Source organism: Silene latifolia, chromosome 3 (genome assembly GCF_048544455.1).
Source record: "Silene latifolia isolate original U9 population chromosome 3, ASM4854445v1, whole genome shotgun sequence".
NCBI classification, from domain to species: Eukaryota; Viridiplantae; Streptophyta; class Magnoliopsida; order Caryophyllales; family Caryophyllaceae; genus Silene; species Silene latifolia.
In genome coordinates this window covers 149258160-149271354 of record NC_133528.1, presented here as the reverse complement: position 1 = coordinate 149271354, position 13195 = coordinate 149258160, and the positions used below count along the sequence as shown (strand labels likewise).

Here is a 13195-nt window from a genome sequence, read left to right as displayed (position 1 = left end):
CCAATTGGTTTTAAGATGAAATATCTCTTGTGTTGTTAAGTGGCCCGTTTCTCCTCCATTCGGGTAAGGCCCAGGCCCATTTGCATGATTTAACATGGTATCAGAGCCCATGGTTAAAGACCTGAGTATGATGATTAACTGGGCCATTGTTTGCCAGCTGGAACCGAGGCTTTGTGTACCTCTTATTTGGCCCAGTCTGAGCTTGTTTGCAGTCGGAGAAAATTACATCCGTTGATGGCTCCGATCTGATTTAAATGGGCCTCACATGTGTGGGGGAGTGTGAAGAATCCCATATTAACCCACATGTGAGTGTCCCACATTGAAGGAGAAAGAGAGATTGTACCACTTTATAACTAAGGGGGCTACTCCTCTTATTGCCAATTGGTTTTAGGATGGAACCCCCCTTGTGTTGTTTAGTGGTCCGTCTTCCTTCATTCGGGTAAGGCCCAGATCCATTTGTATGATTTAACAGACTTTAACTCCTTAAGTTAAATCTATAATTACATACATACACAATTTCTAAATTAGCTAACATGGGTAAAACTGTCACATTCATGTTCCTATACTGTAAAACCATTTATCAAAGGTGGGTAGCTTTACAACTTTGAATCCAACAATATAATGATAGAGTATATATAGCATGCATTTTTATTCTCACTTATTAAATATCGATAGTAAATTGTTGAGATTTAGTTGTTAATTACCGTATTCTTTGTTGATTTACGTCTATTTTCATGAAATTTACGGGTTTTCTCCCGTGTGATTTAAACCCATCGGTGTTTATTCCATTTTTTTCTTCTTAATTTTACCGTATTTGTTACATCCAGACTCCAGAAATCGACAATGTTAACCTTAATGCAGATAAATATTCGTATAAATTGAGACAGCATTTAGCCGTTTATGGCCATGTCGAACATTTATACTCCGTATATAGTACTTTCTAACCAAAAAATGCTTACACCAATGGAAGAGGGCGTATCTACATTCAACATCAAAATATTTTCATTTTTCATGTAAGCAAGCAAGCTCGACCGCAAATGAGCTAGGGTAAGCAACCAATACATCAAGTCGTTGAAATTACATTTAGCTTGTCATAGATTACATCTCATTAGTCACAACAATGCCCTCCTCCCGCAACCTATTTTCCTTTGAGAAAAAAATATTAATAAAAATATGGAAATTGGCCCTCGAGAAAAGAAACTACAACTCCCCATCGAAAACCCTTCTAGACAGTATTTCTGCATCTCAAGAGAAATCTTCCGAGATCTAGAGTTCTGAACAAGCACCGGTTGTCTTTCTGGCTCGATTTGCATGAACTTTTGTTAGCATCTTATGAAACATGATCATAGCCGGTGACCGAAGTACATGTTCATTACGTATCTTGAAGGATTAAAGCCACTCAATATTACTGTAAAACCATGACGATATCAAGAATGAATTAGATAACGTCAAAAATTGAACAATGGAGTTTTTTCAATGCCGTCAGCTGATACTTACAAATTGGAGAGAGGATAATAACGACGCCAATAGGGTAAAGGAAAAAGGTAGTCCTCTCCAGAAAGGGAAGCACTGCATTAAGTTGAAAGCAGCTAAAAATTTCAGACAGAAGATCCGGCTGAAGTGTTTTAAGTTTTAACGAATATTTCATTTCAACCAAATTATGCACATCAGGTAAAAAAATAGAAGTATGAAACATTATTAAGCTTACCGTCATAGCCTAAGAAGTTGAGATAATGGTAGTAGGACACCGCAACCATGAAAAGCAAATTTGACAGAAGAACGGGTATGAAACCATGTGCCAGAAGAAGAGGTGACAAGAAGTAATGAATCACTACGACAAAGACAGAAGGTCAATCAAATCAGAAATTTGTTTGTATAGGAGGAATTTGTTTGACAAGATGCAATCAAGGCAGAAGTTAGGGTGCATACCATACAGTAAAACAAACATCGGAAAGAAAGAATTGCAGTGCACGTCAAATGCATACAGCCTTCAACAAATAAAATAGCAGTTAGGAATTACATTAGAGGCGCTAACTTAAGAAGAGGAAAGCAGGCTATTATCTTGCATTTGTTAGACTACAAAAGTAAAGAATTAGAAGCCATGCTCACCATTCAACGCGTTGTTCAACCACATAACTATTAGGAGCCTCTTCTCTAAGGTAATTATTTGTTAAAAACCTGGGTACGGAATTCACTGCAAGATTAGTATTATCAAACTGCAACATGCATATATACACATAATTGACCTCTACATCGATGCACTGAGAACCAATATATGTAGTATGGTCACTGACTCACAGCCAATACCCTCCTCATCAGCCATCCTAATTATGCCACATCATCACTATTAATATACTAATAATCCAATTTATAACAGAACAAATAATTGCTTAGGCAGGGGATGTTGTTTGTTATTCAGCAGATGCAACTTTCCATTACTGTGTTTTGCAGTCAGACCAGTAGAAACTGCAACTAGGAAGAACACAATAGGCTACAGGAAAGCCAACAACAACAACAACAACAACATTACCCCAGTGCCTCAATGGCTCCCGCAAATTGCGGGGTAAGGGGGGGTCGGATGTACGCAGCCTTACCCTTGTGTTAGCAACACAAAGAGGCTGTTTCCGAATGACCCAAGATGAAAATTGCGTCGAGAACTGCATTGAAGGACCGCTACTTCACAAAAGAAAGAAGCGCAACCACTTTAGTGAGCCATTTTGATTTATTCCATTATAATCCATAACCAAAGAGTAATGAGTCTTTGGCTCCATTGGAAATATGGAAACATCCAAAGAAAAAGAAATAATGATATTGGAATCGCAGATGTAACTGTAAGCAGCAAGGATATTATATCAGTTTATATGCAGATAAATGCAGAGATGAAATTTAAGGAAACTCAATAAGGGTAAATCATGCATTAATGGTCCACAGATAACACACATGCAACTATGCAAGAAACATTGTCACTTTTAGACGATAGCTATTATGAAAAATAAAAGTTGCCCACTGCTTTAACCCCAAATATCTGAGACCACATATCCGTTAGCCTAGTTATCAACAAAATACTCTAGATAGAGAACTGATCACTAGCATCAAATGGTAAAGCAAATTCAGAATATTTAGGTATAATTCATTAAAGCATGCAGGCCCATTAATATCAGTCACAGCATAAATAAGGATGTAACAGAAAGAAACCAATGAGCTCCTGAATTCCTGATCATATAATCCAAGTTTACAGGATGGTAACAAAATGGAGATGTGACCTAGATGTTTGGTGAGTGGAGAGGAATAAACCTTACCAACAACAAGTGGCCAGAACAGCTCCAGCAATGAAGAAATGGAAAAGCAATACTGATAGAACTACATAAATTGCATGCCCTGCGCTATGGTCATACCTGCAGAATCAGCATAAATTAAGAAATGAAAGCTTGTTAACACCTAGAGACCTAGAGATCTAGTAAGGAATTACCATCACTATAACCTCAAACCGAAAAGTGGGGTTTAGTCTCTAAGATTTATTAGTTAAGTGTATATTTCATCATATTCAAAGTCAACCGTGGGTCAATTAGCGTACTTTAATCGCTTCATATCGTTCTTGACGCATACAATCTATCATTACATCATGGTCGCGGAAGGATAAAAACCGTTGTCTGCTCAAATATGTCCGGACTCCAAATTACAAACCTTTAGAAAACTAGATCACTAGATAATTGGCAACAAAGATAGGCACAATACACATAAAGTGGAACTAAAGACTTACGCGGCACAATAAGCCAAAGTTGTAACTGTTAGGAGAAGACTCAAGATAACAACAAAAGCAGGATCGTCACGAGCCCATTGATTCTTAGTTTCTGAAAGAAAAAAGTAATCGTTCAGATGAACATAGATATAATTGAGTCATTTGTAGTCGGTGCATGAAGTCAAAACCCAAACTGTATTCTCTGATGCCAAAGTATATATTCAAGAAGAGGAATAAGATCTCAGACAAGGTAGCTATTCCTATGCACTTCATGTTCTGTTGATGTATCTTCTGGTATCACTTATCAGGTTATATTCTTATCCAGGTAGAATTTCATATCAGGTAAGGTGAAAATGGTGTATCGGGATGACATTTACAGTCCCTCGCAGTAAAAGAGAGAATTGGGAGTGGTGCACTCAAAAATTCACTCTTGAGTGAGAAACATAATAAGGTGTGAAATGTTGTTTCCTAAAAAATATTTCAATATCCAACATGCATGTGCCGTGTATTCACGCGGCGTGGCAAAAGAGCTAAAGGATATCGCACAACATAGTCAATATACGATGTAGTGTTGTGGTCTACTTGAGAAGCTAGCGATATTTGCAGTGAAAGTAAGACGCCTAGTTAAGAATCTTTAATTCAGGGAAACAAAGCAAACTACAGATCAGAAAATAACCATATCGACTAGCACTATCAAATATAAAAGAGTTACACTGTATGGCATTACATGCTGAGCAATACTGGCTTTGCTAGAGCTACTTGAAACCTAAAGGCTAAAACATAATTATCAAAATAGACAAAAGACTTACGCTTGTGGTACTTTGTGTGCTGATAGCTGATTGAATTTCACCACATCACATGACATCACAAAGTAAAGGAAATACAAGGTTAGACAATGTATCTGCATGGTAGGAGCCTAATCTATCAAAGACTATAAATGAAGCCAAAACTAAGCTGAGAAAACATGTCAAGAAACTAATTGCGAGGGTGCATGAGCCAATAAGGTTCAAAGCAAACATCACTAACGACCCTGTACCTCAAGGTTGCTTAGGATGGGGTAAGTAGTACAGGGGTAACAGAGCTAAGAAGTAGGGACACGAAGTAATGATTGGTGGTGGTGGAGCGTGGAAGGGCAACTTTTACACAAGGCTAATGCATTTTTCCTACGAGGGAGATGAGAATTACTCTCCACCCCCTCATAATATATAACAATTACCCTCACTTCCGTCTTTCCACCTTCCATCGCCACACTTTTCCCTATTTTTTACTTGTTTTGAGCTCGATTAACCTCATGGCCTCATCCCAAGCAAGTCTTTAGGGAGGATGAAGAAATTTTCCAAAGTCCAAGTACTTCCATGTTTTCCCATAGAATAGAGTGACCCAATGTCTCAATATCCCAATATCCCCCCAAGAGAACATCTAGGTTGCTAGGTATTTCATAAGCAAAGGATCCCAAATCATATACACAAAATTTCAAAAGCAAGACCATAAAGAGGCCTAACGTCTACAAGACAACTGTGAAGGGAGTACTAAATAAATGTTGCTGGATCAAACACCTACAACAACAACAACAACAACAACATCAGAGCCTTAATCCCAAAATGATTTGGGGTCGGCTGACATGAATCATCCTTTCGAACCGTCCATGGGTGGACGCACGCCTCAAAATGCGAATAAAAAAGGGAAGATAAAAAACAAAAGGGAGAACGAAAATGTAATGGAAAGTCAAGGTGAACTTAGGGGTTTTAAAATCGAATTCCGTCTTTCTTTTATAAAGATTAAAACGATTTTTAAAAACCGAAATAGGGTTAAGGATCCGGAATGAACCAGGTAAAATCTATAAGAAAGTGGTTGTTGAAAAAGTGTGTAATAAAGGAGAGAAAAATAAATAAATTAATTTCTTTAAATTAAATAAATAAATAAAAACACTAAATCTGTCAAAAAACATCAAATACTAAAAATCCACATGTATCCTTTCCTCCATTGTGCCCTCTCTCCGTCACCATACTCTCCTCAAGCCCCGTAACTCTCATATCGTGCTCTATCACTCGAACCATGTCCTGTCTCGGTCTTCCTCTCGCCTCTAGGGACCTTTTTCTGTTCTCCAAGTCTCCACCTCCTAATCAAAAGGCGTCCATAGGTCTCCTTCTCACATGGCCAAACCATCTTAGTCGGTTTTCCATCATCTTGTCCTCTATTGGCGCCACTTTAACCTTTTCTCTAATCACCTCATTCCTTAACCGATCTTTCCTTGTATGTCCGCACATCCACCTCAACATGCGCATCTCCGCCACACTCATCTTTTGAATGTGACAATGTTTCACGCCCACTCGGAGTCGTAAAGTAGAAGCGAGCCTAATTGCCGTGCGATAAAATTTTCCCTTTAATCTTTGGGGCATATCTTTATCGCATAGAAACCCCGAAGCACTCTTCCATTTCAACCATCCCGCTTTAATTCTGCGAGCCACATCTCCGTCTAACTCCCCATCTTTTTGAATAATAGATCCTAGATATCCGAAGAAATCCGAACCCTCAACAACATTCCCATCGAAAATAATACTCCCCGCCTCTGTCGATCTCAACCCCGCCACCTTAGTGAACCGACACCTCAAATACTCGGTCTTACTCCCGCTCGGCTGAACCCACGAGTCTCTAAAGTCCGCCTCCACAATTCCAACTTTCTCTCCACCCCCTCTTTTGTCTCATCAATCAACACAATATCATCAACAAACATCATACACCAAGGGATGTCGTTCTGAATATCCCTTGTCAACTCATCCATAACTATAGCAAAGAGAAAAGGACTAAGTGCGGAACCTTGATGCACCCCGATGGTAATAGGAAATTCTTCCGTTCTCCCAACATTAGTGCGAACACTTGCACTAGCCCCCCCATACATGTCCTTTATGAGGTCAATATATTTTCGCGACACACCCTTTCTCGCCAAAGCCCACCAAAGTACTTCTCTTGGTACCCTATCATATGCCTTTTCCAAGTCAATAAAAACCATATGCAAATCCTTCTTCTTGTCCCGATGGTATTCCATCAACTGTCTCATGATAAAAATCGCATCCATAGTCGATCTCCCAGGCATAAATCCAAATTGGTTTTCCGAGATGTCTACATATCTCCTAAGCCTTTGCTCGATTACCCGCTCCCATAACTTCATTGTATGACTCATAAGTTTAATTCCCCGATAATTGGAACACTCTTGGACATCACCTTTGTTCTTGTACAAAGGGACAAGAGTGCTTTTCCTCCAAGCCGATGGCATCTTGTTGCTCCTCCAAATCTTGTTGAAGAGCATGGTTACCCATTCAATCCCTTTCTCCCCGAAGCACCTCCAAACTTCTATGGGTATACCATCCGGTCCCTCTGCTTTCTTTGACCCCATCTTCCTTAACGCCTTTCTAACTTCACTCTTTTGTATTCTACGCACAAATTCTCGGTTAACCATGCTTGGTGTTACCTCTACATCCCCAAAACCTTGTTCCTGATGTCCATTGAATAAATTATCAAAGTAAGAACTCCATCTAGCCTTTATCTCGTTATCCTGAACCAGAACCTTGTCGCCCATATCTTTCACACACCTAACTCTCCCAATATCTCTCGTCTTTCGGTCTCTTATGCGAGCTAGTTTATAGATATCCTTCTCTCCTTCTCTCGTGTCCAACTTGGCATACACTTCTTGGTTAACTTTTGCCCTCGCATCCCGTACGGCCTTTTTAGCGGCTCGTCTAGCCTCCTTGTACTTTTCAAAGTTCTCATCACTCATGCATTTCCCCAAAACCTTATAGCATTCACGTTTAGTCTTTATCGCTTGTCTCACCACATCGTTCCACCAAGATGTGTCCTTACTTGATGGTCTATTCCCTTTAGATTCCCCTAATACCTCCCTCGCCAACTCCTTTACAACATGCTCCAATTTATCCCACGTTGCATCAATATCTTTCTCTTCACAATCCGACCAAATATCGCTACTTCCAACCTTATCCAAAAACGCTTGTTGGTTTCCCCCTCAGTAGCTTCCACCACTTGATCCGTGCCTCACCGATTATCTTTCTCTTCCTCAAGTCTCTCTTACCCCGAAAATCAAGAACCACTAGTCTATGTTGTGTTGCGGCACTTTCCCCGGGTATGACCTTGCAATCGGTGTACTCTTTCCTCCACACATTCCTTACCAAAAGGAAGTCAATTTGACTAGCATTACCTCCACTTCTATAAGTCACCAAATGAGAATGCCTTTTCTCGAACCAAGTGTTCATTATACCCAAGTCATATGCCAAAGCAAAATCCAATATGTCACTTCCTGCTTCATTTCTCTCCCCGAACCCAAAACCCCCATGAATGTTCTCAAAGCCAACTCGACTAGTACCCACATGCCCATTGAGGTCACCACCAATGATCAATTTCTCTCCAATAGGGACACGTTCTACAACCTCTTCCAAATCTTCCCGTAAGGCTCGTCGAAAAGAAGCATCCAAACCTACTTGGGGTGCGTAAGCACTTATAACCGTCACCACCTCATCCCCGACTACAAGCTTAATACTCATAATCCTATCACTCTTTCTCGATACTTCTACCACATCATCAATGTAATCTTTATCTATGACAATACCCACTCCATTACGACTTTTGTCTTTACCCGTGTACCAAAGCTTATAACCCCAAGGCGCTATCACCCTTGCTTTATCTCCGACCCACTTTGTCTCTTGTAGACATATTATATGCACTCTCCTCCTTTTCATAACCTCCCCTACCTCAGCTAATCTCCCTGTCAAAGAGCCAACATTCCAAGTACCAAACCGTAACCTACTACCCTTCCTAAAGTCATGTCCTGATTTCTTTACCCGCTCTTGACCATGCATCCTAGATCCAAACCTATTTGACACCACACCCATACTTCGAGGTGGCGCGCCGCTTTTGGGCGACGACCTAACAACCCTTGCATATTTTTCACTACACCCGGGTCTAGAAGATGTAGCGCACCCTTGCCTATTTGACACCACCCCCAGATGTAAAGATGGCGCGTCGCTTCCGGGCGACGACCTAGCAACCCTCACATACTTATCACTACACCCGGGTCTAAGAAGTGCAGCGCGTCGCTTCTGAGGAGACGCCCCAACGATGTTCAAATTCCGATTCATGTAGGGTCCGAGTAACATAGGCTGGATCAAACACCTCTCCCAAAAAAAAGAGGGGAAAAGGGGAAAACTAAGAGCACAGTGGGTGGAAAAGATTACTTACACTACTTTCGGTGATGTACACAAGTAAAGCATCTGCCAGAATGAGTACTCAATATCCATTTGTTGCCACTGTAATCAATAAAAAGGACATTGAAACATATAAGCGCAAGAATAATTAACTTAGTTATTAAGCACAAGGAAAGAGAGTAAATAGCAGTTCATGAATATCCACCACAACTTTCTGTGGAGGTAATAATAAAAAGATGATAATCTCAATACCAATCAGCAGCAACTACTTATTAGTTATTCCACTACGCAATGGTAGAGTTTAAAAATGAACAACTTCACTCATAATTTCATATCCAGATGACAGATCATCAAAAACACATAAATTTATCCACTTCAGCATTACTTAATCTAAACTTAATAGGAAAATATCAATATAGTCACTAGTGATGTATATTACCAAGCTTGATAATGAAAAGCCTATGTTACTCGGACCCTACAATTTTTACCTTGCATACCCATGTCGGACCACTCGACACTCGGACGTGGGTAGGACACTCGGACACTTCATTTTAGACTAAAAACATGATTTTTTTTAAATAGATGAATCTGGCACATGACACGCACCCGTGTCGGATAATTTTAACCGAGTCCAAGCAACATAGTGAAAAACAAAAGAGTCTCCATAGTTGCCCCGTAACAGGATATACTCCATCCATCGCAATCATTTGTTTACCTATTCATCTTGGGGTGTCTCAGTTGTTTGTTTTCCTTTATATTTAAAAAATGCTGTTAATGAGTTAATTGATCACCCACTTGTATTTTAATCCACATAGCATCCAATAACAATAGCACCATCAGTCTCCTCATCCTTCCTCGGTCATTGTGCCAGAAGACAAAGGTAAAAACTACTTGGGAGTATGAGACTATGAGTGAACCGTAACCTTGTGTTTGAAAAGGGAGGAGGATTTTACTCAAAGCTAAATCAAAATCCTTCTAAGTTCTAACATAGGAATTTTTTTTAAGGAAAACAACATTGCTCTATTCCCCTCTGCTCACCGTCTCTCTCTTTCTCTCAACTTCGTCCCCTCCCATCTGCACCCCTTCCATCCTAATTTACCATCCAAACATGCTCTAAGGGTATGTTTGGATAGCAAATGTGGAAGGAAAGGGAGGGGAGGGGGAGGAGGGAAGGGAAAGGGAGGTGAGGGAAGGGGAGGGGGAATGAGATGTGGGTGTTTGGATACAATTTCCCTCCAAATCTTGCCTACTGTGGAGAGATTTTGATTAGGCTTGGAGGAGGGAAATTGGATCCCTCCAAATCTATCCCCTTTCATTTCCCTCCACCCTCATTTGCTATCCAAACAAGGGATTTTAAATCCTCTACTCTCCCTCCCTTTCTTTTCCCTCCAAATCACTCAATCCAAACACACCCCAAGGGTGTGCTTGAAAAGCAATAGTAGAGGGAAATGGAGGTGAGGGAATGTAAGGGGACGGGGAATGGAGTTCCCCTCCAAATCTCTACCTTGTTAAAAGGATTTTGTTAGGCTTGAGGGAGGGGAATTAGATCCCTCCAAATCCTTCCCCTTCCATTTCTTTCCTACCCCATTTCTTATTATTCAAACAAGGGATTTTGCATCCCTCCCTTTCTCTCCAAAACCTCTCAAGCAAATAAGCCCTAAGAGATGGGTCACATAAATGGAGAAGTCGTAGCTTTTAATTTTGCAACTATCATTAAGTCTATGGGAGAAAAACTATCTGAACATTTAAAACTTTGGCAAACTATCTGAACATTTAAAATTTTGGCAAACTATCTTATATACTCTTTCTCGTGAAGCTCTCCCTAGACCTAATCAACCCATAGTTAATACTACTCCATAAGGTATTTTGGCAATGTCTCATCAGGTCCTTTCTATTCACTTTTGTAGGGGAATTTTGCACACACGTAAGGAGATTGATGCCACGAACGCAATATCAAATGTCGATTTCCTTCCTCCCTGGCTTATGGCCATGAGTCCATGACAACCAGTATAAGTACAAATCTATCACATTTATCATATCAGAAGCCGCAACAAATTCACAAAAATGTTCAGCAAAAGAGCATCACACTTCATTCAGCTCCCCCTACATTAAACATTGAACATTTCCACTCCGAACTGCAAAACGCCATAAACTTCAATCCACACATTAAAATCTCACCAACATTATTAGGTAACCAACTCCGATCAAACTCAAAAGCCACAAACTCAATTCCACAAACCCTAAACTCGATCAAAACACAATATAACACACGCAATCAATCACATTTCATTCCAGCTCCTCTTTCACTAAATGTCGCACAATTCACACCAAACGTCAAAACACCATAACTTCTACCGATTCATAGCAATGTCACCAACATTAGCCGGTAAACACTTCCGATCAACCTCAAAAACAACAAACACAATTCCACAGCCCCTAAACTCAACCAACACACAATAAAGAACTCACAATCAATCAAATTTCCAGCTCCTCTTTCACTAAACATTGCACATTTCCACTCCGAACTTCGAAAAACCGTAACTCCAATCAACACACCAAAATATCACCAACACTATTCCGTAAACACTCCGATCAACCTCAAAAACAACAAACACAATTCCACAAACCCTAACCTCGATCAAAACACAATCAATCAATCACAAAATCCACTAAAACACACAAATCACTAATTCGCAACATCCAGATCCATAAAAAAAATTCAATTAACCGAAATTCAACAAAACAAAAAAAACAATTCCAAAATACAAAATGCAAAATCGAAGAAGAGAGAAATTATACTTTGATAATGCGACGAAGATAATGAGGAAAAACTGGATTAGGTTGTCGAGAAGATGACGTGGACCGACCGAGACCTTTCGATGTCGTCGGCAACATTTTCGATCTTTCTTGATCTTTCTTGATCTTTCAGTGTGTCGTCTAATCGTCGTCGTCCTCTTCTCTTCTCTTTTTTTTTTTTTTACAAGGCTCGAGGAGGTCTGGCGCGTGGAATTCTATATCTCCAAGAGAGTGTGGGTGTTAGTCGTTACTTCATGGAAATGAATTATGAAAATTTTATTTTTGTTTTCAAAATAACCGGAAAATTCAAGCAATACATTTGAGATTTGACATTTTGCCTAAAACACTCAACTTTTTTATCTTGAAATTTTAAGAAGTCATAACTCGTGTTTACAAGTTTAGAAATTGACTATTTTTTTCTTCAAATCGATCATCTTTCTGAGATCTGTGATGATTTGAAAAAAAAAATTGTCGTATTTGGATTTTGTGGCTAAAATTTTTTGTATTTCTTGGTCACGAGTTCCGAACTTGACAAATTTGTTTTTCAAATCGTAGTTCTCGGCAAGATGATCGATTTGAAAAAAAAAAAGAATCGTCATCTTCTGAGCACATAAATACAAATTATGGCCTCTTAAAGTTTTCTGGTTAACCAAAGTTGGCTGGTGTGAGTGGTAAGGGCTCTCATCTCTTAAACAAGTGGTCAGGGGTTCGATTCCTGACTCTTGCGAATGAAAAGGCCAAACTTGGGAGGGGTCAACCCATTAAATTGTCTTCAATACCCCGAAGGAGATTGCCCCAACTGTCGGTAGGGGATACTCCTGGTCAACACAAAAAAAAGTTTTCTGGTTAAAAAAATTGGGTATTTCGTACAATATGTCAAACCTCAGAGAAACCGCGTGAATTTTTCGCTATATAAGTTTTTAGTTGGGTCGGAAATGAAAACAACGATTTTCACTTCAGAATCGTCTGTTATGTACTCCCTCCTATTCACAATAAACTTTCCCTTTCATTTTGACACAAAAATTAAGGAAATACACTACCCCACCATATAATTAAATTTGGATCACACAAATACATTACCCCACCATACAAATAAATTTGGACCACACATTTACCAAAAATAGAAATAGGGAAGTTATCGTGAATAAAGGAGAAAGGAAATAGAAAAGTTTATTGTGAATATGAGGGAGTATTTGAAATGAAAGCAAATTGGTATTGGGAGCGACATTTAATAACGAAGCACCACTCCTAAAATCCTAAAGTATTCTATGAATTGTGATGTAGGGGTATATGAGTTATTTGTATAGTTGTACGAACACGATAAAACCATTAATAAAAGTTGAATGATATGGTAATAAAATTAGATTGATCATTTAAGGTAAGGCCAACAATCCAACATATCTCATCCTTTTGAATGATAGAGGTAAATTGAACTCACCGGTTTTCA

At 39.4% G+C, this 13195-nt stretch overlaps 1 protein-coding gene across 1 annotated transcript; it reads right to left on the bottom strand.

The window, feature by feature from the left end:
* Nucleotides 1–955: 955 nt before the first annotated feature.
* Nucleotides 956–12013, bottom strand: LOC141648436 (uncharacterized). Its single transcript, XM_074457098.1, has 10 exons — nucleotides 11752–12013; nucleotides 8987–9054; nucleotides 4549–4574; nucleotides 3761–3851; nucleotides 3300–3395; nucleotides 2110–2178; nucleotides 1930–1988; nucleotides 1709–1831; nucleotides 1498–1569; nucleotides 956–1408 (listed from the first exon to the last, which is right to left on the bottom strand). Exons 1-10 carry the CDS (start codon nucleotides 11845–11847, stop codon nucleotides 1344–1346), a joined length of 765 nt encoding a protein of 254 aa, XP_074313199.1. The 5' UTR covers nucleotides 11848–12013; the 3' UTR covers nucleotides 956–1343.
* Between the last annotated feature and the right edge of the window lie 1182 nt (nucleotides 12014–13195).